The 27,995-nt window shown below is 35.8% G+C and overlaps 3 protein-coding genes across 8 annotated transcripts in view; all 3 read right to left on the bottom strand.

Annotated features, from left to right (window-relative positions):
- LOC107653845 (engulfment and cell motility protein 1-like) overlaps positions 1-3,811 on the bottom strand; it is a 106,346-nt gene extending 102,535 nt beyond the window's left edge. For 2 of the 4 annotated variants that reach the window (XM_016440699.1, XM_016440697.1), the window contains exon 1: positions 3,697-3,811. The gene's annotated coding sequence lies outside the window, so the exon portion shown is untranslated. The remainder of the gene's footprint in view (positions 1-3,696) is intronic. The other 2 variants (XM_016440701.1, XM_016440700.1) reach the window with 1 other exon arrangement.
- Positions 1,324-27,976, bottom strand: LOC107653848 (UPF0711 protein C18orf21 homolog). 3 transcript variants are annotated; one of them, XR_001630272.1, is made up of 6 exons: positions 27,804-27,976; positions 24,781-24,800; positions 24,204-24,403; positions 14,001-14,182; positions 13,556-13,902; positions 1,324-1,334 (listed from the first exon to the last, which is right to left on the bottom strand). XR_001630272.1 is itself a non-coding variant. In XM_016440704.1 (5 exons), exons 1-5 carry the CDS (start codon positions 27,875-27,877, stop codon positions 13,737-13,739), a joined length of 642 nt encoding a protein of 213 aa, XP_016296190.1. In that variant the 5' UTR covers positions 27,878-27,976; the 3' UTR covers positions 13,136-13,736. The 3 variants fall into 3 exon arrangements, 2 of the variants coding, with proteins under 2 accessions (XP_016296190.1, XP_016296191.1); XM_016440704.1 differs by lacking the exon at positions 1,324-1,334 and having other exon boundaries at positions 13,136-13,902; XM_016440705.1 differs by lacking the exons at positions 1,324-1,334; positions 24,781-24,800 and having other exon boundaries at positions 13,136-13,902; positions 27,804-27,884.
- Positions 7,312-12,229, bottom strand: LOC107653847 (retinitis pigmentosa 9 protein homolog). The gene is made up of 6 exons (XM_016440703.1): positions 11,917-12,229; positions 11,750-11,780; positions 11,459-11,588; positions 11,263-11,354; positions 10,179-10,240; positions 7,312-7,864 (listed from the first exon to the last, which is right to left on the bottom strand). The coding sequence occupies exons 1-6, from the start codon at positions 12,066-12,068 to the stop codon at positions 7,684-7,686; spliced, it is 648 nt and encodes a 215-aa protein (XP_016296189.1). The 5' UTR covers positions 12,069-12,229; the 3' UTR covers positions 7,312-7,683.
- Positions 27,977-27,995: the final 19 nt, after the last annotated feature.

Here is a 27,995-nt window from a genome sequence, read left to right on the forward strand (position 1 = left end):
ACAAAAGAGTTAAAAATTGTAATAATATTTTACAATATTACTGTTTTTAATGTATTTTTGATCAAAGAAATGCAGCTTCGGTGAGCTCAAGAGACTTCTTTCAAAAACAATAAAAAAAAATTGTACTCACCAAAAGTTTGAACATATGTACAGTATATCTGCTAAAAATACACTGCCAACATTTACACTGGCAAGTAAAGCTTAGAGAAATCGACTAAAAGCCACAAAATTCCAATTAAAGCTGACGTGTGTGTAATTTTAACACACACAGAATTGCAAAAATAATGTTTTTGTTGTTTCGAAACACATTTCAAACTAATTCTTATTAGCTTAAAGGGGTCATATGATGCTGCTAAAAAGAACATTATGTTGTGTATTTGGTGTAATGAAATGCGTTTATGCGGTTTAAGGTTCAAAAAACACATTATTTTCCACATACTGTACATTATTGTTTCTCCTCTATGCCCCGCCTTTCTGAAACGCGTCGATTTTTACAAAGCTCATCGGTCTGAAAAAGCAAGGTGTGCTGTGATTGGCCAGCTATCGTTTATGCACCAAGAGCTTGTAACACTCCAAAGAGAAATTAAAAATTGAAATCGCATCATATGACCCCTTTAAATAGCAGTTCCTCTTAAAGTCAGTACAACATGTATAAGCACATCAACTTCACCTAAACACACACACACACACACACACACACACACAAATATCTCTTTATGAAGTATGAATACAATTTCTCTTTATGAAGATGAAGTATGGCACTCATCAATGGGCAAAGAAATCCGAGCACCAATCCGACCATATACGTCTTTTATAAATGAGGCCCCAGATTCTATTGCCAGATAAAATTACAAAAGACATTTTATTTATTCATTAATGTTTTTAATATGTTTTAAATTACAGATAATTTTCCCATAGCAACCTCTGATGCAAGTGGTTTTTTCCAGTTTCTAAGTGCAATAGATTTTCTATGTGACCACACTGGAGATGCAATGGAAGAAGACAAAGCCAAAGATCCTCACTCTTATTTTGGTGGCAAGAAAGATAAGAGAAAGACATCGACAAACACATCAGACAAGGAACAGTTGAGAATTCCCCCTTGAGTAAGTGAGTTTAGATGTGAGATAAGGGGGCTGGGTGGTGTGAAGGATATAAAGTGAGGAAAAAGGGAGGAACGTGAAACACTGAGAGAGAGAGAGAGAGAGAGAAGGTGAGAGACTGAGAAAATGCAGAAGGAAATGTATATATACACATGCTGCACATGTGCAGAATTTCAATGAGCTGCTACACAGCAACTCCTTAAACTTCTGACTCTCTTAGAAAACTCATCTGATCTCAGTTACTGCCTCCACTGCACAACAGAGACAATGATAAACCCCCTGACTTCAACTCAGAACTGAAGACAATGAAAAGCAGAAGCATTTCTTACTTGACTAAAGATGCCACCCTCATGAGTTTAGCATGATGCAAAAACTTTAAAGAGAGGAAAAGCACATGAAAGTAGTGCACACATTCATCAAACAGCTGTGGCCTAGCAGTGCAAGCTCTGATACATGATACATGGTGCTCATTTGGGCTTTGTGGGTTCGAGTCTGTACATAATTTGCAAGCCAATCTAATTTCCTTCCATGCTCTGTCAATCCTGTCCTATTTCTCACTTTCTATATATAACAAAAAATAACACTTCAGTCCCAACAGACAGCAAAACATGCATTTGACATTAATGTTGTGATGTGACTCAATTATTTCTGACCCAGAAAACATTCTACATGCCGCTAACATGCACTGGACATGCTTGCATCTCAAGACCAACAGCGCATGCATGTGATCTTAAGGACCAATGGGGCAATGGGGCAAGACGCTGAGCAAACACTTGCCTCCAGACACAAAAGTGACTCAACGACATGAGGATAAGAGAAACAGACTGTCACTGCAACAAAACACATTCTCATCTGGACTCCACAAGACCAGCATGCATCTGAACTACAAAGTCAAGGAAATATATGCATGAAAAAAAGATGAAGACTTTGAGCTTCTGATAGTTTTTTTTTTGGTTGTGTTTTTTTGTATGAAAAGGAACAAACTATTTAGTTCCCAGAGGGCATGGAAGTTTCTACTATACTTACAGATGTCACTTCTTCCTCGATTTTGACACACTTTCAGAGCTATTTTAAATATACCACAACATATAAATACAATATATTGGTGTATCAAGAATTCTGCTGGTATTTCAACAGTCTCAAATAGGACTGCAAAAACTAATTGGTATAATTGATGATAAAAAAAATAGTTAGCGACAAATGTCAGAAAGTGTTTGGGTACATCAATAACTAAAATTTAACTGAAATGACATCAGTTTGAAAATGATCTCCAGAAGTGAACCCCGATGGTACATGAGCACCACCCTACTGAAATGACAGCAGAATTAAGTACTTTAATTTGAAGAAAATAAATGCAGGTAGACTATATTATATGAAAGTTTGACACACAGCACAAAAAAAAATTACTTACAGTTACAAAAGCAAAATTTGTTACTCCACTAAAGTTTGATATTACTGCATGATTTTACCTCAGTAGAGCACAAAGTATCAAAATGCATAAAACTGTCAAATATATAAATGATTACTGAATTTTTAAACACTGTTAAACACTGTTTTTCCCCATGTTTGTTTATTGCCATCTTACAGTGTTTTAGTTTGATGTGTTTTCTTTGTAACTGTCAATGTTTATATGAGTCATCTTAATAAAAAGGCCATACATAACTTTCTTTCATTTACATTATTCCATTCATCGAATCGACTATCAATTATCAGCACTAATCTAAGCATATAAAGGGGCATTTCACTCCAACAAAATTCACCCAATAATATAACATCTGTCATCATTTACTCAAGTTCGTTCGTCCGTGGAAGACAAAAGGCGATGTTAGGCAAAAGACCGACAACTTCAGTCACCATTCACTTTCATTGCATCTTTTTTTTGCCTACAAATGAAAGTAAATGGTGACAGAGTATTATTTTGTCCCACATCTTATTTTGTGTTGAACTGAAGAAAGTAGCCTAAATCATTGGGGTTTGTAACGACACGAGGGCGAGTAATATACATAATATTAACGCCACACGAGTAAAAGAGTAAATGACAGAATTAGTGTGACTGTTCCTTTAACGGGACCTTTATTTCACGCACAGTCATTTGAAATAAAAAAGCCAAGCGAAAGTCTTATTCTCAAGTCCACGAGGATCTTCCATAAACTAAAAATCGTATAAAGAGCGCAATAAGTTTCAAAGTACATAAAAGATTTTGCTTTTCTATTTTTCAGATCTTTACTACAGATACAATAGAGAAGTCACTGTCATTGTGAAGAACTCTGTAATGCACCATTCTCAATTTAACACTGTTGAACGGGATCAATCGTGAAAAGAAACTGTTTGTGACACTCATCTGACCTCACAAGTCTTCTTGTAAATTTGAGTGTGTGTGGAATAAAACACGCACTGAGCTCTGTCAAACTCTCCACCCGCTGCAATCTGTCTGTCCGCGCTCTATAGAGGGGGTATTCGTGACTATCTTACAACTGCACACTACAACGCTTAAACTAAAGCCAGCAGGAATGAAACAGCACGAACTGGCCTGTGATCGCAACCGGCAGCAGATCAACATCAGGCGAATCGGCAATGCGAAATAAATCGTACGAACCTGAAGCGGCGAGGCGACTTTTCCTCCTTCCAGGGATTGATGTTTGGGAGTTTGTTGCAGTCGCGCACTCCCTCCCTTTCTCTAGCGCACTCGATAGATAGTGCTGGTGTTGTTTTCACTTCCTCTTTCCTCCTCCTCCCGGCTCATGATTGGGTCCGCCGCTTCAGGCATCCACCAATCACAGCACAGTAAATCCTCATCATTCAATAAAAGCGCATCAGGGTGTTTTCTCAGTCTAGTCTAGTTGATATCTTGATTGTGATGTTTTTGCTTCTTGATATAAAATATGTTTCGGCTATTATTTAATTACATAGTAAATAAGACATATAGGGACTTCCATAAAACGTTAGAATTTCTCTGGAACACATGTATTTAATTAAAAACAGTAATATTACTACATTTTAGGCTTTAAGATCATCGGAAAGGTAGAAAATAGTTCATAGTTCGAGTTAATACAATTTAATATAAATAAATTTAAATAAAAATAATTCATTTATTTCTTAAAATTAATTTAAAAAACTTAAGATCTACGTTTTAAATATCCCATGAGCTTAAAATATAAAGTACCAATGAATTTTAATAATTTTCATTGAATAAAATTTAAAAAATTTAGCTTTTTGTAAGTAACTTTGGATAAAAATGTCTGCTAAATTCCTGTACAAAATAGGCTATAAATAATTAGCCTAATGATTTTCTGAAATGGAGGTTCAAAGGATTTCTTGAATACATAAATTGTAGTTGCTCTCTGTCTTTTTAACTCTTAATTTATTAATAAATAAATAAATTGCGCCATAATTTATGCAGAGTTTATCATCTACTGAGAATGAATGATTCATTTTTGTTGTTACAAGAGTATATGAAATATTTATATACTTAAGTATTTTTCAAGACTTTAATTAACACCAGCAAACCTTTGTCTAGAGAAAAAGAAAATAGGATTAAACCAGAAAATCATTGCCTGGCCATTAGTCTTCAGGGCATATTTGGCATTTTGTAAATATCTGTCTATCAGACCTCAAAATCCTCACAATGTCCACCCACACACGGCAATAGATTATCTGTCCCACACAAGGTGATGTATTAACCATCCCATGCGGACATCATTTGCTTACTCCATTTTGATGATCAGAGAGGACACAATTCTATAAAAGCCTTCCAAGAATGTCTAGAATTTTGCTAAGCAAAGCTCATGATGTGAAAGATTATGTAAACCAAAATCCAGTCTATATGCAATATCACTGCTGGTGTTGCCTCTAGTTTGTCTCTATATAAAAGCCATTATGCAAATACACATCATGGGTCAATCTGTGCTTCAGCTCCTCTCTGAATGCTGCGACATGCTTCGGATTTTTCTTCAGACTGTGTGAAATGATGAACAACTCTAGTTCTTTAGGAAATGAAACTGCCGAAAGCCAACACCATGCTCTGCATCATGAAAACAGCACTGTTGATTGAATCAAATATGATTTCTGTGCATGATCCTTATGCAGTATACTTTAAAAGTATATTTCACCTATGAAGATGATAAATTAATAAATGTAATTGGTATATTGGTAAATTGTAATGGGTATATATATATATTTCCATGAACAGATTTCAGCGATGAGTGACGAGATCAAAGCAAAAGCATCTTCTCCCCTCTCGATCTGCCTCTCTCGTGATGTGAATGTTGTGCAAACCATTGTCAGCCCTTCAAGAGGTGCTAATTGGCTGCGCTTACGTACCACGGCCAGATGCAAAAGCCCTAAACACTTTAATGGAAATAGAGGATGTAAATTCACACATGTAATTTGAGTTAGAAGACTCTAGAAATGCCCAGATCTCTTTAAAAATATCAGATTACCATAAAAAGAAGTTGCACATGCTAAAAAGCCATAGTTATTGATTTATTTACATGACACGTATGAATGTCACTGTTCACGAGAGCAGCAGATGGCATGTATCATCATAAGCTCCCATCAGTTAATTTCACAATGACACATTTTCAAAATGTAAATCAACATACATTCAGAAAGTGTTCTGTACAAGCATGGACCGGCTATAGGAAATCTGTCAGAGATGCACATATCCTAAGCATTCCATGCGACAGAGGGGATTAAATGCATCCATGCATTATTAAGCAGATCTGAAGATGGCCTGGGGAACTGATGGGAAGTCTCCTGTGTATATTCGATAGGGCTGACGCAGCCACTGCAGACCTTATGAGCTTCTATGATGAGCACTGAGACATACAGACCACTGGCCTTGTTTTAATCTGAGTCATCGCTAGCCTTGGCCTTGTGCTTCTTCTTTTTCTTCATGTGTTTCTTCTTTTCTTTCTTCCTCTTCTCTTTTTTCTTCTTCCGGGTGTGATCGGAGGAGGCAGAGGAAGACGAGGTGGAGTCAGAGTCGGAGGTGGTGTCTTCAAGCATCTGTCTCAACTGCTGGATCCTACAGTGAAGAGAAAGAACACAATAAAATAATTTTCCATGCACAATAATGTAATAAGTTGACAAAGACACAATAAAACTATAGATAATGGAGCTCTGTACAGAAAACAACACTGATACACACACCTCCTTTAAAATATTCCAGATTAATAAGTAGAGACAACTATAAATCTAAATTATGGTTTGTATCAAATCCTAAAAAGCAATACTTAATTTAAATATGTATGTGTGTGTGTGTGTGTGTGTGTATATGTATATATATATATATATACACAGTATCTCACAGAAGTGAGTACACCCCTCACATTTTTGTAAATATTTTATTCTGTATGTATATGTTTTGTAATTTATTTTATAACATGTTTTATACATATTAACTTAAGCGTCAAATTACACTTGTCTTGACTGATTAAACTTCTTTAGCTAATCAAAATTTAAAATAGCAATTCAACAAAGCATAGAGCTGAACAGTGGGGAACTCATTTGTGAGATTCACAGCTTGTCAGATAAAAAGGGAACATGTCACATACGCACACATTTCTAATGGCCCTGGCCAGTTCAGAGCAAAGAGAGATACAATGAAAAGAGGAACTAAAAAGGAAACATGAGAATCCAGCTTTTATTACCAGTACAAACGCATTATGAAGATGAAAGCAAGCTAACGACTTCATCTGAAAAAACAGCCCTCATAGACAGTCATAGACTGCATTAAGTTGATTTAATATTTATAACATTAAAATGAAAATGTACTATTAATTTAGTATTGTTTTCTTGTTTTTTTAAAAAGCATACATAGTTGCTAATTGAAAAAGCATTATAAAGAGCTCTTTTGATGATGTGATGCACTATTTATCTTGGTATAAAATGGTGCATGTACTCTGACGACAACCGCGGGACTCCAGATTTCAGCGATGAGTGACGAGATCAAAGCGAAAGCATCTTCTCCCCTCTCGATCTGCCTCTCTCGTGATGTGAATGTTGTGCAAACCATTGTCAGCCCTTCAAGAGGTGCTAATTGGCTGCGCTTACGTACCACGGCCAGATGCAAAAGCCCTAAACACTTTAATGGAAATAGAGGATGTAAATTCACACATGTAATTTGAGTTAGAAGACTCTAGAAATGCCCAGATCTCTTTAAAAATATCAGATTACCATAAAAAAAAGTTGCACATGCTAAAAAGCCATAGTTATTGATTTATTTACATGACACGTATGAATGTCACTGTTCACGAGAGCAGCAGATGGCATGTATCATCATAAGCTCCCATCAGTTAATTTCACAATGACACATTTTCAAAATGTAAATCAACATACATTCAGAAAGTGTTCTGTACAAGCATGGACCGGCTATAGGAAATCTGTCAGAGATGCACATATCCTAAGCATTCCATGCGACAGAGGGGATTAAATGCATCCATGCATTATTAAGCAGATCTGAAGATGGCCTGGGGAACTGATGGGAAGTCTCCTGTGTATATTCGATAGGGCTGACGCAGCCACTGCAGACCTTATGAGCTTCTATGATGAGCACTGAGACATACAGACCACTGGCCTTGTTTTAATCTGAGTCATCGCTAGCCTTGGCCTTGTGCTTCTTCTTTTTCTTCATGTGTTTCTTCTTTTCTTTCTTCCTCTTCTCTTTTTTCTTCTTCCGGGTGTGATCGGAGGAGGCAGAGGAAGACGAGGTGGAGTCAGAGTCGGAGGTGGTGTCTTCAAGCATCTGTCTCAACTGCTGGATCCTACAGTGAAGAGAAAGAACACAATAAAATAATTTTCCATGCACAATAATGTAATAAGTTGACAAAGACACAATAAAACTATAGATAATGGAGCTCTGTACAGAAAACAACACTGATACACACACCTCCTTTAAAATATTCCAGATTAATAAGTAGAGACAACTATAAATCTAAATTATGGTTTGTATCAAATCCTAAAAAGCAATACTTAATTTAAATATGTATGTGTGTGTGTGTGTGTGTGTGTATATGTATATATATATATATATACACAGTATCTCACAGAAGTGAGTACACCCCTCACATTTTTGTAAATATTTTATTATATATTTTCATGTGACAACACTGAAGAGATGACACTTTGCTACAATGTAAAGTAGTGAGTGTATCAGCTTGTATAACAGTGTAAATTTGCTGTTCCCTCAAAATAACTCAACACACAGCCATTAATGTCTAAACCGCTGGCCACAAAAGTGAGTACACCCCTAAGTGAAAATGTCCAAATTGGGCCCAAAGTGTCAATATTTTGTGTGGCCACCATTATTTTCCAGCACTGCCTTAACCCTCTTGGGCATGGAGTTCACCAGACTCACTTCTGTGAGATACTGTATATATATATATATGTATAATTCTAGCATAAAATATTTTGGCAATGCTGAAGAAAAAAAATGCATGCATATATATGCATGTTTGTGTTTATTTTGTCTTCAGCATTGCTAAAATATTTAATATAATACTTATTATGGATAACAACTGACATTTTATATTAATATTATAACATGTAAATAAAATATGATCATTTTTAATGTGGTAAATATTAAATCTACAAAGAAAGTATCAAATAAATTATATTCCAAAAAAAGAGATGTCTCATAAATATGCACATTAAATACATTTCAGTCATTACCTTTGTGATTCCTTTTGGTAGCGCTAGTGGTACAGAAATGACACACTTCACCTTTGAGTAACTGGATTTGTTCGGCTTATTTCAAAGAACTTTATTATCTTTAACTAAATTCAATTGCTATCGATTTGAAGAGGAAGCAGAAAACACAAGCACCTTCTGACAGCTTTTGCCACATTAACAATTCATCAGATCACTGCTGTTCAGAGGGTTCACATCCTCTAACAGAGCCGTGTATCCTTGGGAACCGCACAACCCCGTTTTAGATTTGCTTTCATTCACTACATGCTGTGAAGAAGACTGCATCAATGTAAAAGCGACTGACTTCTGACTTTCAAGTTTTCTTTAACAAGCTACTTCTTGTTTTCCAACATCCTGCTGAGAAAAATTCAAACTGCCAAACCCCCGGGGGAATGTTTATTAACAGTTCTGTGGCATAAATGTGGAGCTCAGCAATGTACGAACAAAATAACCTGTCAAAACGGCCCACAATGGGTTTACATCCCACATAACGGTTTCTAATTACTCCCATGTAGCAAGAGCTGGTCACCACACAGCAGAAGATAATCACAGTGGAGTAAAGAGTTACGTAATCATCTGCAACAGGGTTCTTTATTGAAATGACACAATTTATCAACACTGGCCTCTGAGAGACCTCAACGTGCCACATATTTTATTAATAAGCAGATCTAGCAGAGGATGAGCATTCTCTTCATCTCATATACAGACACAACCGTTCAAAAGTTTGGTGTCAGTACAATTTTTAAAAGAAATATGCTTTTATTCAACAAAGGCACGTTAAATTGATCAAAAGTAACAGGAAAGACATTTCTAATATTACAAAATATTTCGATTTCAAATGAATTCTAAACTTTAATCAACGAATCCTGAAAAAAAATGTACCTGGGTTTTCACAAAAATATTAAGCAGCACAACTGTTTTCAACATTGATATTAATAAGAAATGTTTCTTGAGCAGCAAATCAGATCAGATGGATCATGTGACACTGAAGATTGGAGTAATGATGCTGAAAATTCAGCTTTACCGTCACAGGAATAAATGACATTTTAAAATATATTAAAAAAAAGAAAACAGTTATTTTAAATTGTAATGATATTTCACAACAATACTGTTCTACTGTATTTTTGATCAAATAAATGCAGACTTGGTGAGAATAAGAGATTTCTTTTAAAAACACAAACAAATTTTATTGATTCCAAGCTTTTGAACGATAGTGTCCATCACTTTGACTGATTGTAAATCGGGTCCACCCTTATTGAATATGAATGTAATTTAAATGCAACATGGACTGACAAAAATATTTCAAATATTAAGCACAAGTGCTTAAAACACACACAGGCTGTTCTTTAAAACTTGACTGACATTATTGAGTGACAGAGCACGACGTACCTAGTCTCTTTTTCATTGCGTTTGTTTTCACGGATGATATCGTACATAGGATCCTCATGCGCCTGTGAGAGAATCACAGAAATAGTATAAACATTCACAAACAATTCAGATTCAACATATTACAATTCTAACAAACGTTTTTACGTTTGTTACGTTTTACGTATTTTATCATTTTAAAGTAACAGTTGATTTTTTTTTATGTTGAACTGTTGATATGGTGGTCATCTTGGCATTATACTGCCTCCTAATGGCTTGGATTCAATGTCACACAAAAGTAAAAATGTTCAGTTGTGTGTGAATGAAAGAGCCTGATAATAGGAGGGACGCCAAGGTAAAGCCAGTAGTTTTTGGCTGATCATGTGTCCTCTACATGTAAGACCCCATGAGGTGACCTCCTCTATGTAAATAAATCAGCTTTTATTAGGCCACTGATATGACTAGAGTCATACTTTACCAAAAGTACTGAACATTTCTATGCAAAAAGGCTAAAAACTACCCTGGACAAAATGTGCATGAGCATACTTATGTGTAGTGTTTTAAAGGCACTGAAACCAAAAAAATAATTTTAAACATTTTAATTTTAATCAGAATCAGAAATAGCTTTATTGCCAAGTGTGTTTACACCAGGGCTGTCCAAACTCGGTCCTGGAGGGCCAGTGTCTTGCAGAGTTTAGCTCCAACCCTAATCAAACACACCTGAACCAGCTAATCAAGCTCTTATAGGCATACTAGAAACTTCCATTCAGTTGTGTTGAGCTAATCTCTGCAGCACACCGGCCCTCCAGGACCGAGTTTGGACAGCAGGACACCCCTGGTTTACACACACACAAGGAATTCATCTTGGTGTCAGATGGTCAGATAAAGGATGTAAAATGACATACATGAACCTCAAAAAAAAAAAAAAAAACATGACATTATTCATGCAAGAGTTCGATTATGTATCAGAAATCTGTATATCAGACAGCTACCTGCTACTTCACATCTCAATTTCAAAATGTCCAAATCTTGTATATGCAATGCCATTTTTTTAAATGCTTTTAAATAAATGACTACAGTGTAAAAGTAGGCCACTTGTGTTACTCACCACTCTGAACTGCTCCAGTTTCTGGTTGCCTTTGATAAAGAAAGGACATTCTTTGTCTCCCGTTCTGTGCCCGTACCTCTTACATCTCCAGCCTACACACACAGTTTGTGCACAAGATTTCTCAATCACCTTCATCGACACTGTAAAAGCTAAAATATATCTACAGTGAAGTGAAGGCATCTGAATGCTTGCTTACACTGCATGACCTTCACCTCTTTCCCCAGAGGCATCCACAGTCCTTTAGTGGGAGCGTGAGCCAAAAAGCTCCTAGCGTCCTCATTACCAGGGTCATCAGGGATACAGTCCTCTGGTCTGTCATCCTCTTCCTGCAAAAGCAGTCATGCATGTATTGCCAAATGCTCACTCAAAAGCGTATTTCTAATGCATTTACACAATCTCAGATCACATTTTGTAAAAGAGAGCCAAAACAACTAGTTTATGATGAATCTGGAAAATTTAACGACAACACTTCAAGCCATGGCCAAACCTTAATGAACCCAGGAGGAGGATTTTCATAGCTGGAAGGGAAAATGAAGAGAAAGTCATCAAATGTATGCAGGACAGACGAGAAACTTTTGTGATGACATAAAACTACAGAAGTTCAGATTATAGAAAAGTCTCTTCGAAAGCATTAAGAATGCAGCAAATACTCACAAAGTCTCCACATGCTTGAGTTTCTGCACCTCTTGAATCAGTTTTCTGGTTTGGTGTTGGTATTTGCCTTCATCATCTTGTTTTGACTCCTTCCGTTTCTTTTTTTCATGCCTGTCCTCGTGGTGCTTTCGGCTTCGTTTGCGATCTGACATTGTACATTCGTTGGGGATAATTTCTTCTAAATATTTAACCACATATTATGTCCAAAAAGTTTCGATTGTAGGGTAACAGTGATTGTAAAGGCACATATGAGCGTTTGACCACTTCCGGGTGAAAGAGCGAGAGCAGTGGATTAGTAGGAGATGTCAAAATAAAAGTCTGCAAGCCACGCGCATTGAGGTCAAAACTACATGGGTATTCAGTTATATTGTGGTGTGAGATAAAGACATCTATATCAATATAAATATTCAGTGCTTAGGCTTTAACTTTATGGGAAAATGTACTTCTTGGCTTCAATGAATATACTAAAGAGGATTAAAAGTTCTTTTACTGATTTAATTTACCTACATTTTGACCAAAATTTACATTCATAAGTGCAAGTTTACTAATAAAAACCCAACTTCATGGTTTCGTTGACTAAAGTTAGGCTGTACATACAGTGTATTAGAGACTCTTTGAATAAAGCAGTATTTATTTGATATTGTTAGATCTTTGTATTTTATACTTTTACCCTGCTGGCATGTTTTGTGTTTTCCTTATGTTTGTATGCATAATTGTTCGATATTAGCATTTGAATGAAAGTGCATTTATAATGTTAATGTTACTCAGTAATGATAAAAGATATCAATACATGGCGTCAGAGAAAAAAGTAAATTCCTTATGCATACATTCATACATACATGTAAATATAACATACTCTATTGTCCAATGCAATATTTCAAATCACGCCACATACCCACACCTATTTCTTCTGGTGTTTATGCTGTAATTATATGATAAAGCTGCTAGTTTTTGAACATTTTTATTAACAGAACCTGGGAGTATGTATTAAGAACCATGATTTATTTTGTAATTCCAGTTTTGTACATGTATCAACACACACAGTGTTTCTACATCAATATTAATTTTTAAAGATGTATTATAATACAGTTTGGAGCCAGAAGAAAAGTTTTGTTATGTCTTTTAAGAGGACTAAAGGACTAAAAACAGACAAATGTCATTATTTTACTTTTTATTGAAAATGATCTGTCAGAGATCAAAGAAGACAAAAAAACATCATCTTTCTTTTTTTAATGTACTGAGAAGAAAAATAGTCAGTATGAAATATTTTTGGTCTTTGCTACATAGTTTGATGGCAAATAAGCCATCAAATGTAAACAACCCAGCACAAATTTTGTAAAAGTATAATATTAATAATAATTCAGTGTGTAAGCCAAGTGTAAAGACAATCCTTCTTTTAATATCAGTGATCCAAACTAAGAGCTGTGGACACAAATGTGTGAATTCAAAGTGTACAAAATTAACATTAAAAACACAACATATAAAAGTTGTTTTTCTTGTACAAAAATGAACAATATGTGGGAACATGAAAATAAATGGCAAATTAAAAAAACTATAAAATGTCACAGCATGGTTCTGTAGCACAAGTTACAAAAGGACATTTTTTCCCCACTCATCCACAAGGATTCAGAAACAAGACACTTGATAGAAGGAAAGGAAACCTTCTGTTCAATATAACCCTGTCCTTCCATATAATCCAGGCTAATGACTCCTCCACTAGATGGCATTGTAATACACAAGGAGAAGTGATCATCATCCTCATCAAGCTTCATGCTCTGAATTTCAGCAGCTCCACTCAAAGTGGGCCAGAGTCTTTCATTTTAACGACCCTGAGGTCTACAGAGAGATGAGAGGAAGTCCTTCAGACCACCTTTCTTGCTCTGCTGTTTGTTTTCCAGCATAAGGATCTTCTTGAGGCGGGCGAAAGGCGACGGCTTCGCACTGCCAGACTTTGATGATGATGAGCTGGTGTTTGAAGATACTGACCTGTGGAAAGAACAGATTGTATATATGGTTTTAATAGCTGAGCTTAAGGCTAGTTCTATGTCAACCTGTAACATACACACTCGCTAACAGTAGCTTACCTTGGTGTGCCACTTGGTGTTCTGTCTACTACAGATTTCGGAGTAGACCTGCTGGCTGACTGTGGAGTTCTTTGTTTGCCCGCACTTCCTGGGGTACTTCGGTTCTTTGACAATGTAGACAAAAGCTCACGATTCATTCCAGGTTGTCTGGACATCTTATTACAGGTGTGACACGTTGCCATCTAAGAGAAGAAAGCATTGTGGTTAAATAAATAATAAAATATGTTTTTGTTCAAGTCATCATGTCAGCGAATGCCCATGACTTTCCTGAGACTTACAAAAAATAAATAAATAAATAATAATAATAAGTATTATTATTATAAATGATAATAATTAATAATGATAAATACATGATAATAATAATCATAATTGTATTTGTTTATTCTATGAATTTTATAATAGTGGTATTTTGATATTTTCAGTTTTTCCTGATGACAAAGTTCGTACATAAAATTATAGATAGATTAATACCTAATGCCCTACATAAGCAAAAAACAAAACAAAACTGTTCTTAAAATATCTGAATACAAAAATAGAATAACTATCAAAGACCATTCTGAAGAGATAAAGTTTGTCTGACATTAGACGTACTCTGGATCTTAAAAGTTCAAATGCAAATAATACTGGTATGAACAATCTCTGGAAATGAAAATGAATGAGTGGACAGCCATGTATTTCAGTCTCTCGGTTTACAAAAACAGTCAAGTCGATTGCCCAATCTTTTCACGCAGACTAGAATCCCAGACAAAATTGCAAAAATCAAATACAATAGCAATAAGATTCATTGTTTAACACAAATAAGTTAGTAAAACAAACATTTGAAACAAACGTCTTGCCTTTTATATTGTTATACTGTTGTGCTAACGAGTTTTATACCATGATAGCCAGGTGTTGCTGACACTTAGGAACACTTCTCAAGTATTTCACACATTGTATATGAACGTGAGCTCTATATACAGCAAGGTACAGGCCATGAGTACACTGTACACATGCCATCTACTCAGCCAGAAACTGCCAGAGACTAGCACGAAATTAAGCTGACCAACCACTGGCGCTTCCAAACTTCTACTCTGACACATGACTACATACTCTTATGCTTTATATACAATAATCATCTTCTGTATACTCTTCTATATACTGACATACAATTTAAGCTTAAAGAAATTAATACTTTTATTCAGCAAGAATGCATTAAATTGATCAAAAGAGACAGTAAAGACATTTATAATGTTACAAATATTTCTATTTCAAATAAATGCTGTTCTTTTGAACTTTCTATTTAAAGAATCCTGGAAAAAAATACATATTTAAAAAATGTAAAAAAAAAAAAAAGAAAAACATTAAAATTGAAAAGTTACATTAAATTGTAATTATATTTCACAATATTACAGTTTTATTGTATTTTGATTAAATAAAAACAGCTTTGGTAAGAGACTTTCAAAAACATTAAAATCTTATCGACCCCAAACTTTTGAACAGTAGTGTACACAACAAGAAAAACCTTCTAGTGGCTGACTTTTAAATCCATATGGCTACATTGTTGCATTACTGTAATTAATATGAATGAGTTAATAAGAGGTAACTGCACAAATTCTAAAACTACTTAATCTACATCCTTCTGTGTGGCATTTGAACTCACCGACACAAAGGCAGCCATTGCTTGTCGAGGTAACAGGTGGCTAAGCTGAAATGTAGATGATTTGAGATGATCCAGTTATGTATGTGAGAGCAGATATGTTTACTTCAGCGCCCTTCATGTCTGGAGATATAAAGAGCAGGAAGAGCCAATCAGCTGCAGCGGGGGGGGTGGAGTCTGCCTGACTGTCTCTTGACTCTGATTGGCTACTGAAGGAATGCTCTGTAATATCATTCAACCCTTCATGGAATTCCTCAGAAACTTAAACAGTCTTTCAAAAGTTACACAATTATTAACAAACAATAAAGCAAACATAATAATTCTCTGTTTAATACTACTGTACTTTGTATACTGCACATGTTGAATGTGAACTATGGACTAGATAGTTTGTATGAGAATTAATTACGGTAGTCTTTTTACTCCTACTAGATAAAAAAAAAATATTCACTGAAAACAACCATTGCTACTCTGGTGAGAATATGTTTAATACAGCTCAAATATAACCCAAAAGTCTTCTATTTTCATCTTGTGAGGCTAAATAAATATTTCAAAACTTTGGCATCTGACTAAAACCCTGACCACACTAACCAAAGAGCTTTAGGAGAACATGATATCAAGATTAAGCTAAAATAGGAAACAGCACATACTAGTTAACCACCTCTTTAAAAAGTTGAGCGGTTGTCCATATAAAGACAACCGACTCTGTCATATCCATTAATCTCCATCACACAACTCAGTCCCAAAATAGACCAATCCCCATGATCAAAATCTGCCATTTACACAGGGTCATAAACACAATTCTCATAACAGAGATGTCCAACACATCTGGGCTGAAAATGAAACCTTGGGATAAACACTGTGAGAGATGAAGACGGATTCAGAGGGAGATGAGAGAGATGTCATTCCTGACCAGTTTCTTTCCCCTTGTTCCTGTAAGGAAAGTTCTGGGTTAAATGACCTGCTGAAAAAGTCAGCTTAGGCCAACTCAACTGAATTTCTATGCTGATCCAGATAGGTTCATGTTGGTGGATCAGCACAGTGGTGTTGTTCTCTAGCAAAACAATCTGTTCAACGCATACAGTCTTTCTTGTGAAGCCTGTTCATTAAAGAATTCAAGCTGGTTAAGCTAATTCATTAATTCATTACATTTATATAGCGCTTTTCTAGGCACTCAAAGCGCTTTACATTGTCAGGGGGTATCTCCTCATCCACCACCAGTGTGCAGCATCCACCTGGATGATGCGACGGCAGCCATAGTGTGCCAGAACGCCCACCACACACCAGCTTACTGGTGGAGAGGAGACAGAGTGATGAAGCCAATCAGCAGATATGGGGAATGTTAGGAGGCCATGATGATCAGAGGCCAATGGGCAAATTTGGCCAGGAATGGGATTTTGAATGACCACAGAGAGTCAGGACCTCGGTTTAACATCTCATCCAAAGGACGGTGCTTGTTGACAGTATAGTGTCCCCGTCAATATACTGGGGCGTTAGGACCCACACAGACCACAGGGTGAGCACCCCCTGCTGGCCTCACTAACACCTCTTCCAGCAGCAACCTAGTTTTCCCAGGAGGTCTCCCATCCAGGTACTGACCAGGCTCAGCCCTGCTTAACTTCAGTGGGTAGCCAGTCTTGGGCTACAGGGTGATATGGCTGTCGGCTAGTTCAGAAGACTGAAGGGGACACCATCAACAACTAACACACAACATGTGTGACAAGCAAAACTGATATTTCCAATAGAGGCAACTTAAATTACCAAGGAAATAATTTTGATTCATACCTCAGCTAATAAAAATGGACAAGAAATAGAACTCTTGTTTACCAACATTCTAGAAAATATACTTTTTAGTGTTCCACCAGAGGAAGTCATCGACTTGTTTGTTAAAAAGCCATTAATGTTGGAGTTCTGTGAGGCAAGATATCCCATAATGCATCATAGACTATAAATAAAGCATCAATGACTTCCTTTCTTCTGTGGAATGCTAAAAAAGATATTTCCAAGAATGTTGGTAAACAAGAGTTCTATCACTATATGTTTGGCAGTGAGAATTCACAAGCCATTATCAAGCATGTTTATACTGGCGAGAACCCCATGGCTCCCTTGTGAGAGATTCATGCAATCAGTTCACAACAGCTGTCAAAAGAATGGAAAAACAAATAGGGAAAGCAAAATGAAGCTGGAATGACCGCATATAAATTAATCCAATGCAGGGTGAAGGGTCATGAATGGAATGACAATACTGCCAGAGGTTTCTTTTTACCCTTCCAACATGCCAAAATGAACACACATGTACAGTGGGTTCCAAGAGTTCACTTTTCTAATTTAACAGTAAAAAGTTGACTAGCTAACTATATGAAATTTCATAATGTCTTACACTTGGGTTTGTCTCTCTCACTCAAGCTGCATGATCTCCAGTAGTTTGTGTAAAAACTGATGATCATGTTCTCCAACATGATTTGAGATGATGTCTTTACAAAGAGTCACATGATCAATGTCACGTTATTTAGGTTCTCAATCAGGAAGCCGGGGCCCACTAGGGGGCCGCAGGATCACTTAAATAGCTTAAGTTATATTTAAAAAAAACTTCATTAAAATGCTAAACAACAATAACACCACAAAACACACTTACGCACAAATGAAAGTGTACATTTTTTTTTTACATGCATTTAAATTTTATATGATCAAATTTATATGAAATATTTATTTTATTTACAACAACTATTGTTTTATTAAAGAACAGAGTTCTTGATAGTTTTGGAATCACAAAAATGATTGTGGTTAATTAAATTCAAATACTGATACTTCCAGTTTCTTTTAATAAAACGTTTGAAAACAAGCAGGTTTGTCATAATTACAGAAGAACATAAAAGAGTTTCCTGCAGAATATTTGCATTTGTATCAGAAATAATATAACAATAATGCAGAATATTTCTCATTAATTTAGCATCATTCATTTTTTGCTTTAAATACTAAAATACATATTTGTTCATTTCCAGGTGTAAATCAGATTTTAAAAATTCCAGACTTTCAATGTGGCATTATACCTTTGAGTTATAAGCAAGCTATATATTATCTATAACTGATAGTGAAAATTTTCATGATTTAAAAATTGGATGGATAAATGTAAGGATACATAAGCCTTTTCTGCACATCTACATGTTGATTTTGTAAATGCCATAGACAAGAAGTTTAAATGAGCTTTTCACCAATCCATCCCTCAATTTCGAAACATTTACTGACACTCTGCCTCTCTCACACACACACAAATCAGTCCAGCAGATGGGCTTCGTGTGTTCTATTAATAGTCCAGGATCCTGAAATACACTCAACCCAGCAGCCACAAGGCGGGCTAGACTGTCGTTTCTGACCTTGCTGCTGAGATTCTAGATACCACAGCTGCCCTTGATATGCAAGCCTGAGCAAGTAATGTGTGTGTGAGTTCAGCTATTGATATGTGGAGACCAATCTGTTTTCCAGGGTGATCGATCTGTGGTACGCCCATCCCCCTTGACCAAACATGGAAAAGCTGCATCACTGATTCTCTCCCTGAGGGGAAACAGGATGTCACACACATCCAGCATAACCTGCATCAAACACACGCTGGAAAAAGCCAAGGCTGCTGGCACAGATGCTTCCCAAAATGTTGAAAGATGCACATGCTACATCTGAGCTTTCTGTTGGAGGTATGGAACCTTTCAAATCCAAAGATGACAATAACAAAGGAACTGGAAACGCATGTGTAGCAGCAGAGGCAGCTAAATAGGACATGAAATGTGATTAGTGTGCCACAAATCATGGTATGTTGAAAATACTATGCTAAAGAATCTTTTGGCAAAGATGCTCAGACAGTGCACCATTTCCATTGGATTTCTAAAGTGGGTATCCATGCATCTGTGACCCACGAGCCCTTTTGCATCAGAAAAGGAGTTTGAGAACATTGTTTCAACTTCTTCAGTTGAACAAAAGCAGAGAGAACAATTTTACCCAAAAATGAAATCTCTGTCATTTGCTCACCCTCATGTCATTTCAAACCCTTAAGACTTTGGTTAATCGTCTCTAAGTTTTGGTTTCCAGGACTTTCAAAGGTGGGACAGAAACCTCTCAGGTCTTATTAGCAATATCTTAATTTGTGTTTAGAAGATTACCCAAAGTCTTATGGGTTTGGATCTACATGGTAGTATATGATGACAGAATTTTAATTTTTGGGTGATGGTGAAGTAATAATGAATTGTAAGGTTGATGAACTTTGCTAGATGCGTACAGTTTCATAGTGTAGTATGAGACAAAATGTTTCTACTTAAAAGTATGTACTCACACATTGGCAGCAAAGTACAGTATAGTATACATTTGTGCATATTATAAGTAGGCAAATTGAGATTCAGCCCAGATTCAGCTAAGGACAGTCTATTGGAAGCACTTGGACTCCACACCATCTTTAATGCTCAGATACACGGTTATATTCAGTATCCATAAAGCATTTCAAAAGAGTGAAATCACCTTGGTGTCCATGTTAAAATGAACCTCTAAAATACACTGGTGAACTCCGGTTTTACCCAAATCCATATACTACATGTGTTTGGGAAGATGAAACAGGCATTAATCCAACTCAGGCCAACAAAAAGAATACTTAAAATAACTTGCTAAATATCTGGCAGAGCTGTCACACGCCACAGCATGTCAAGAATTTCACTGCTAGAGACTGTGTGGCTCTGACTGATTTAAAGGTCCCATATTGTCAAAACTGAAATTTCCTGGCTTTTTTCATGATAACTGAGGTCTAGGGGCTATTTAACTACCATATAAGTTTCAAAACAGTCAATCCACAGTCAGATGCACACAGCCTGCATAAAGTAGCTGTGATTTTTCATGACCCGTTGTGACTTCTGTAAAAAGGTGACGTCAGAACTACTCAGTCACCACCTTCAGTCACCACCCCGAGCACTGCCCACAGTCCCACTCTCCTTTTGCCAAACCCCCAGACAACATCGCATCCATGCATATTGAGATGGTTTTTGGTACTTATGCCGCAAATATATATTCTTAAGGACATCAAAACCTAAAATAAAACTCCAGAAAGGTGTAAAATATGGGACCTTTAAAAGTTCAAGGCCAAGAGCTTCCACTCTATGACAAATACCACAATTCAACAGGTGCCATCACTTGGAATCAACTCATTTACACCCACCACAATCATTCACCCAGTTAGCATTTTAAAACAATGAACTTTGTAATCTTGATGCTTCTGAAGTATTATGTCGCAGAATCTTCTGAGGTTTAATGCCACTCTGAAAAAAATATCCATCAGTGTGAAGCTAGAAAGCAGCTGATATTATTTGCTGCTCAAGAAACATTTAAAATTATTATTAATGTTGAAAAGATTTGTGTTGCTTAATATTTTTGTGGAAATCGAGTCTCAAGTTCACTAATGGTTGCTGCCTACATAACGAGTGAGGCTTCATGATTTGATAGAATGCTGTCTTAAAAGCCAACGTTTTTATAATGCTTAAAATATCTGAATAATCTAGAATGACGAATTGTTCTTCATCATCTAGGTAAGAGGCTATTTATGTTCGATTCAATCTGACAAATTATCTATTCAAAGCTGCCAAACAGAGAAAGATGATCTTCCATGACCTCCACAAAAGAAATGATTGCCTTGAAAGGCTCTTTCCCTCACAGCTAACACTGTCCTATTTACCATATTATGGAAAAATAAGACACGGTTAAAAGATATGGACTCTGCTGACATTGGCTGTCTATCAAGTTCATTATTGGTCTTGCCAAAATCTTCCTCTCCCGCTGAGAAACACACGCCAAAAGTGTGTACAGAATCTAGCAGTCTAACGCCTACCACTCCACCCCCAGAACCATGAGTCTCACACGGCATGCAGCCGTGTACACCAGCACGTAGACCTCCATAACAGTGCTTTTGAGGGTTAAACACTTCTACAAATAACCACATTTCACTAAACATCCCCAAATCACACAACTGATCCCGTCACACTTCAGAAGAGCCTCAGAAAATGGGAACTTTTCCACTCTAAATCATCTTAAGCAGATCTTCCTGGCTTTCAGATAAAAGTCATCTGAGGCTAAACGAATCACTATAAAAGGAGCGTTTCTGTGTCTGATTAATGACTTTCTGTCAGATTAATGATAATTAACATGTGATAGTTCATAACCGTATCTCTAAAATAGAAATTTTACTCCTAGCTACACTTCATTTTTTAAGTGTTAAATTGTGCCCTACAGTCGATGGGCATTTTTCAAAAATGTTGTATTCGAATATTTGGGCTCATAAAAAAAACAAATATTCGAATATTCGTTTATTTAAATGATGTTTAAAGAAAAATACGTTATTTTTTTAATAATCAAGTTTTTGTCACCAAGCTTATGATTGTTGTTCTACAACAAAGTTATGTTATATTTCAAGGTTTTCTTTTAGTTTAAAAAGTCTGTAAATATATATAGCCTATAGAACAAAAGCATTCAAACTCAAGCAGAGCAAATGGAAAAAATAAAGCAGACTGTGCCAATAACAGCACATAACATACATACACATGAGTCGGCCTATGTTTATCCTGTTTATATTGTTTCACATTTTAATGTTGAGAAAAACAATAATATCCACATGCTTGGATGAAAGTTGGCTCCTCAGTCCAATAACAATAAGAATAACGCGCACCGACACAGACGTTCCTGAGACACAAAGACAACGGCATGCTAAGCAAAGTTTCTTACAGCGCTTTGTGTTTTCGGTTCTTAAACCACTCTCCCTCGAGGAAACTTAAAGGAAGAATATGTCTCAAGATCATTTGGCTATCAGATAAGCTCTCTTCTCCGCTCACTCAGGGTACAGCTGCACTTACCCGCAGTGATGGACAGCTGTCTTCCCTCAGTCGAGTTTCACTTATTCATTTGATCAAAAGTAATTCCATTTTGAAAGGTCATTTAGTAAGATCATTTTGATCAAAGTAATTCCAAACATTATGAGGCGGATGACATTCTGTGATCAAATACAATCAAATCCACAGAGCCACCCAGTGCATTTATAACTGACTTTTAGTTTGCATGCTTAGGATTTATCATGGATTCCCTGCACTTACGGCCAGCAAAGCAACACGTAGATAAATTCGAATAGTGTTTTTATTTTTCAAATAATAATTACAGATTGAATATTCGACTATTTGTGCACACCCCTACTTGTAACTAAAGCGCACTTATATAGGCCATATACCAACCTAAGTGCAGTCAATGGGAACTGCGTTTAGGGCCACATCAATGATCCTGTCTAAGTCTACTAAAAGAGCAGCAGACAAAGAGAAATAGGTTTATTTTCAAACGATTGTTCGATTACCACAGACTATAGTTTCATCTTGTCCGTCAGTTTGTTAGAAGGAAGAGAAAATATGTTTATAATAATGCACTTACAATGGAAGTCTAGCAAGCAAGGTGGCTAAAGGGTTTAAAGCCGAAATGGGATAAGAGCAGTGGTGCAGTGGGCTGTACACATGGTCAGGAAACGCAAGAGCTGCTGCTCCACAAGGACCCAGTTTGGTGTCTGACCTGGGTCATGTCCCGATCCCATTCTCCCTCTTTCACCCATACTGTCTGTCTCTATGCCACTATAGGATATTTTTAAAGAAAGGATAAAATTTATTCTTGAATTAAAATGTTTAATATTTAGTGTTATGGTTATGATTCAGAAACTATTGTTAAATATTTAAAATGTATTTATGGTGCTGCATTTATGCCCACTATTGTACATTTATTACTTTATATACACTACTGTTCAAATGTTTGGAGGTAAGATTTTTGGATGGTAAGATTTGTTAAAAGTTTATGAAAAAAGTCTCTTATGCTCAGATTAAAATAAACAATGTATTACAAATGTACAAAAAATAGTGTGGTGTTCTTATAAATTGAATAATTTGCCCACTGTTTGTATACTACTATTCAAACTTGCGATTTTTTTAAAAATGCATTTGAAAGAGAGCTCCATTTATTTAATTAAAAATACAGAAAAACAATCTACTATTGTGAAATATTATTACAATTTTAAATAGCTATTTTCCATTTGAATATATTTTAAAGTGTCATTTATTCCTGATGATAAAGCTGAATTTTCAGCCACCATTATTCCAGTTTTCAGTGTCACATGATCCTTAAAGGGATAGTTCACCCAAAAATGACAATTTGATGTTTATCTGCTTACCCCCAGGGCATCCAAGATGTAGGTGACTTTATTCTGATATAATGATTTTGTGCTCAAGAAACATTTCTTATTATTATCGAATATTGAAAACAGTTGTGCTGCTTTCATTTCCACTATGAAAAAATAAATGTCTTTACTGTCCCTTTCGATTATTTTAAATGGTGGTGACCAACCCAAACTTTTGAGCGGCAGTGTACATATATGACAACATGGTGTTTGTTTTTCCTGGTTTAAATTCATACACCTAATCTAATCTCAGGTCACTCAGGAACTGGCAGAATGGACTTGGCAGGTATCATGACAGCATCTGAACTGAAAAGGGACATAAAGCAGGTGGACGTGACCTCACCAGAGCATTGGAGGCCCTTTTAAACTTTTGAAGGACTACAGTCTGTTCTGCGCTCAGCCTCTTTCCTGCCGACTCCCTCTTCAGAAGTCTCCTAATCCTCACTCTGGGCTTCCGCTTGGGCCGTAGACGCATGTGATGATTGCCCAGTTGTCGCCACTGGAAACAGAAGGGGCAGATCATAGACACCGGCAGGGTAGCCGCTGGAATGGAGAGAGAAATATAGTGGAGGTTTTTGGCATGGCAACTAGTTCAAATAAAACAGGTAATGCTATGCTCTATTCTGAGGATGGTTTGGCATTGTGGACTTTGGAAAATAGCTTTTCCAATATGTGGTCATCCCACCCCTCTGTCGGGCTGTCTTTGAGGTTTGTGAAGGCAATAGAAATGGATTCTAGTTTTACATCAGGAAATGTGGTCGGACTTAATGGGTTTAACTTGGGTTACCGTTCCTTTTCAAAACCAACTGTCTGTTCTGTTGCCTACAAGGACTTATAGACTTGGTTGGGGACTATATTAAAATAAGCACTTTAAAATGCCATATGAGTCTATTAATATAAATAACAAAGCTGAAACTTACCAACGCTCTGATGCCTTTGCCTGTAATAAAAAAGCAGTAAAAGAGTTAGTCTTTAAATCTCAGACTTTACAGGAGTTAGACTGAAATATGGCAGCTTATGAATCATTTATGAGCTTGCAAGAGGTCTTGCACCCAATCTGATGAAGTAACACTGCGGTTTGTTTAGATCTTATAGATTCCTACATGCAGGGTGAAAACTCTGCAATAGACTATGAATAAAAAAATATATTTTTCTCTCTACCCAATGCTGCTAATGCCATTGCGTATTCCAATGCTGATATGCTCAATATTCTGTCAAATGCTATAATGCTTCATAATCCTGTCTAAAATTAGTTCACATTGCTAAAAGCTGCTTGTTGTTATTGTGTGGCACGTGCATGTTAAGGGGGGGCAGGGTTTTTAAAGGGTTAGTTCACCCAAAAATGAAAATTAACCTGTGTTTTACTCACCCTCGAAGCATCAATTTTAACAAATTTGTTAAATTGAATTATAGGTTGCTTTGTTTCATTTTAATTATTTATTTGCCTTTTGAAATAAGAAAAAACACCAAGCACCTCTTTTATTTTTTGTTTGTTTGATTGATTTCATTTATTTACAAGTCTTATTTAATTTTATTATTTACTTTATTTCTTTGTTTAATTCATTTATTTTATTTTATTATTTTGTTTGTTTTGTTACTGAGAAATGTTTTATTTATTTCATTGTTTTGTTTTGTTTAATTGCATGTTTTATTTTTTTTTTTCAATTATTTACCTTTTTGACTGAAAGAAAAAAAATACACAAAGCACATTTACTTATTATTGTTACAATTTCAGAAATTTGTTTGATTTGACTATTTTCTTTCTTTTATTTATACATAAATAAAGAAAATTTAGGAAACAACCACCCAGCACTGCCACTGCCTACTAAAGGCATGACTTATTCCTGTTGTACACTAATTAAAATCATTTACCTATTAATAATGCAGCTCCTTTTAAGTGCTCTCAGAACAAAGATAAAGAACCCAATATCTCAGCATGATAATATCAACAAAGACTAAACTCTTGCTAAATCACCTGAGATAAAATCGTGAAAGAGAATAATGCTCCCATTACAGTTCACTGAATACTCCAGTGGACACAACATCTTATCCATTCCCTATCGATGAGCCTGGCGGCAAAAGTCTGTGCCTTACAATGACACCTATGGAAGATATTAAGAGTGAGCTTAACACAAGTGGTTTGAATAAGAACCCAACTGTCTGAGCACTTCATCAAGAAATAATCTCATCATGGCACGCATACTTTCAGACAAAAGATTCCAGTAACGTACATGTACGCCGTGAGTCAGTGCAGATGTACCCTGTACTCGCTGAGCACAAGCCAACTAACGCTCAAAGCATGCAGTGTGCTGACCCTGAACATGGGGTTGTGAAACATTTAATCCAAGAAAAACATGCCACAACCCAAGGCTAAGCATCATTTATCTTCACTCACTCTGCTGCTAGTACTATTCAAAACATCATGTGTCATAGCAGCTTGAAAAATGTTAAATAAAGCGAGAATCTTCAGCAAATCTTTACCAGACTCACTTTTACTTGCCTTTACACCTTTTCATGCAACACAGAAGATATAGTTGATTTAGCTGCTCTGGAAATGAACAGATGACGCTTATGATGCTATCTAGATTACACTAATTAACAACTACTCAATAAATGATTAACAGGTACGGCAATATTTATTATTAGTTATTAATAATTAAATAAATATAATAATATTTTTTTACATTAATTCTTATTATTAGTATTATTATATTGATAATAATAATTAGTATTATTATAAATCATTAAAAACGTATTACAACTGAAGCTGTAATGCTGTTAATTTGGATTTGATTGTTACACTAAAACACTGGTAAAAGCATTTTAAAACAGGTTTCATTCACATATGTGGTGGTTGATCAATATGAGTTTTTCAACAGAGATCAGACATTCTCCATCCACTTTCAATATTAAAAGGAAGAAGTGTTTAATGATGATTAATCACAGTACACAAAAACTGTAAAATGACCAACACACTGTTTAGCTGATGAGATTTGAGTGCACGTGATTTTTGCGTGAGATGCACATTGTGATGGTGCATTTCTGATATTGGTGCTATTATATCCACACATTCGTAAATATGATGACTTGAACTGCACTTGTGCTGTTGAGAAAATCACTAAAACATTTTAAACACTATATGAGATAGCCATAAAGTTTACTGAAGATTTAATAAAGAAAGCAACTATAAATCTCAGTAGGGAGCCATTATTTATTCTCTAAAGAACAGCACCCAACAATACCATTAATATGACTATTCAGCAGGAAATAAAAGGTACTGCATTTTTTCAAGCACTGCTTGCATAAATTGTGCTTTTAAATAGCAGCAATTTATTCTCATGTGAGAAAAGTGCATCATTTTAGGTTTAACAATTAGATATAGACCAAAACACAGATAAAAATAAATTCAAATGACCATTAAGACTGTAAAACAATGTTGCACATTATTAACAACAACAATGATAGAAACAATAACAATAACCATTATTTTTATTTACAATAACAATAATAACCATTATTATTATTATATAATATTACTGTTGTTGTTATAAATAATATAAAAACAAGACTGTTTTATTGCTATTATGTTAATATTGTCATCAAGACATTGATCAGACATAGTACATTTTCACTGTTGTAGCCCAATAGCCTATATTTATTGTGTCAAAAAGCAGACATAAAAAATGGTTCTGCATATCAGTTATCTGACCTAAAAATAAAGAATAATGGTCATAAAACTAAATGTCTAAACTAAACTAAATGTCTTCAAATGTAACACAAAGTGCATTATAAAGTGTTAAATTGGAGGAGCCTGTCATCTAGTGGTAACTTCGTGGCATTACAGCAGAAAGCATGGCGAGCAGTGCGGAACAGCATGTTCAAAATCCACACAGATCATGAGCCGTATAATATGTACAGTTAATGAAAATTGAAACGTACTTACATAAGAAAGCGCGACTGTTCAGGGCAAATGTCTTTGTAAAGTAGAGAAGCTTTAAATAAGAACCTCTGGGTCATCGCATCTGCTTTAACAGCCAAACTTTTGTGATAAATATCCCAGCGTGCAAACCTACAACAAACGCGGCCTTAGTAGATAATAAAAGAGTGTGAGTCTTGCTCCAGCGTGACGAAAGCG

This window comes from Sinocyclocheilus anshuiensis, unplaced genomic scaffold (genome assembly GCF_001515605.1).
Source record: "Sinocyclocheilus anshuiensis isolate Anshui unplaced genomic scaffold, SAMN03320099.WGS_v1.1 scaffold223, whole genome shotgun sequence".
Taxonomy (NCBI): domain Eukaryota; kingdom Metazoa; phylum Chordata; class Actinopteri; order Cypriniformes; family Cyprinidae; genus Sinocyclocheilus; species Sinocyclocheilus anshuiensis.

Bases quoted from the DNA above. Each gene is read 5' to 3' on its own strand.
- LOC107653847 (XM_016440703.1), bottom strand. From the start codon at position 12,068: ATGTCAGATCGCAAACGAAGCCGAAAGCACCACGAGGACAGGCATGAA. The intron at 11,355-11,458 runs GTAAGCAAGCAT...CTGTGTGTGTAG, and splicing joins AGAGGTGAAGGTCATGCAGT to GCTGGAGATGTAAGAGGTAC. The intron at 7,865-10,178 runs GTACGTCGTGCT...TCTTCACTGTAG, and splicing joins CGCAATGAAAAAGAGACTAG to GATCCAGCAGTTGAGACAGA.
- LOC107653848 (XM_016440704.1), bottom strand. From the start codon at position 27,877: ATGACCCAGAGGTTCTTATTTAAAGCTTCTCTACTTTACAAAGACATT. The intron at 24,404-24,780 runs GTAAGTTTCAGC...TCTCCATTCCAG, and splicing joins GCAAAGGCATCAGAGCGTTG to CGGCTACCCTGCCGGTGTCT. The intron at 14,183-24,203 runs GTGAGGTCACGT...TTCTTCTCTTAG, and splicing joins AAAGGGCCTCCAATGCTCTG to ATGGCAACGTGTCACACCTG.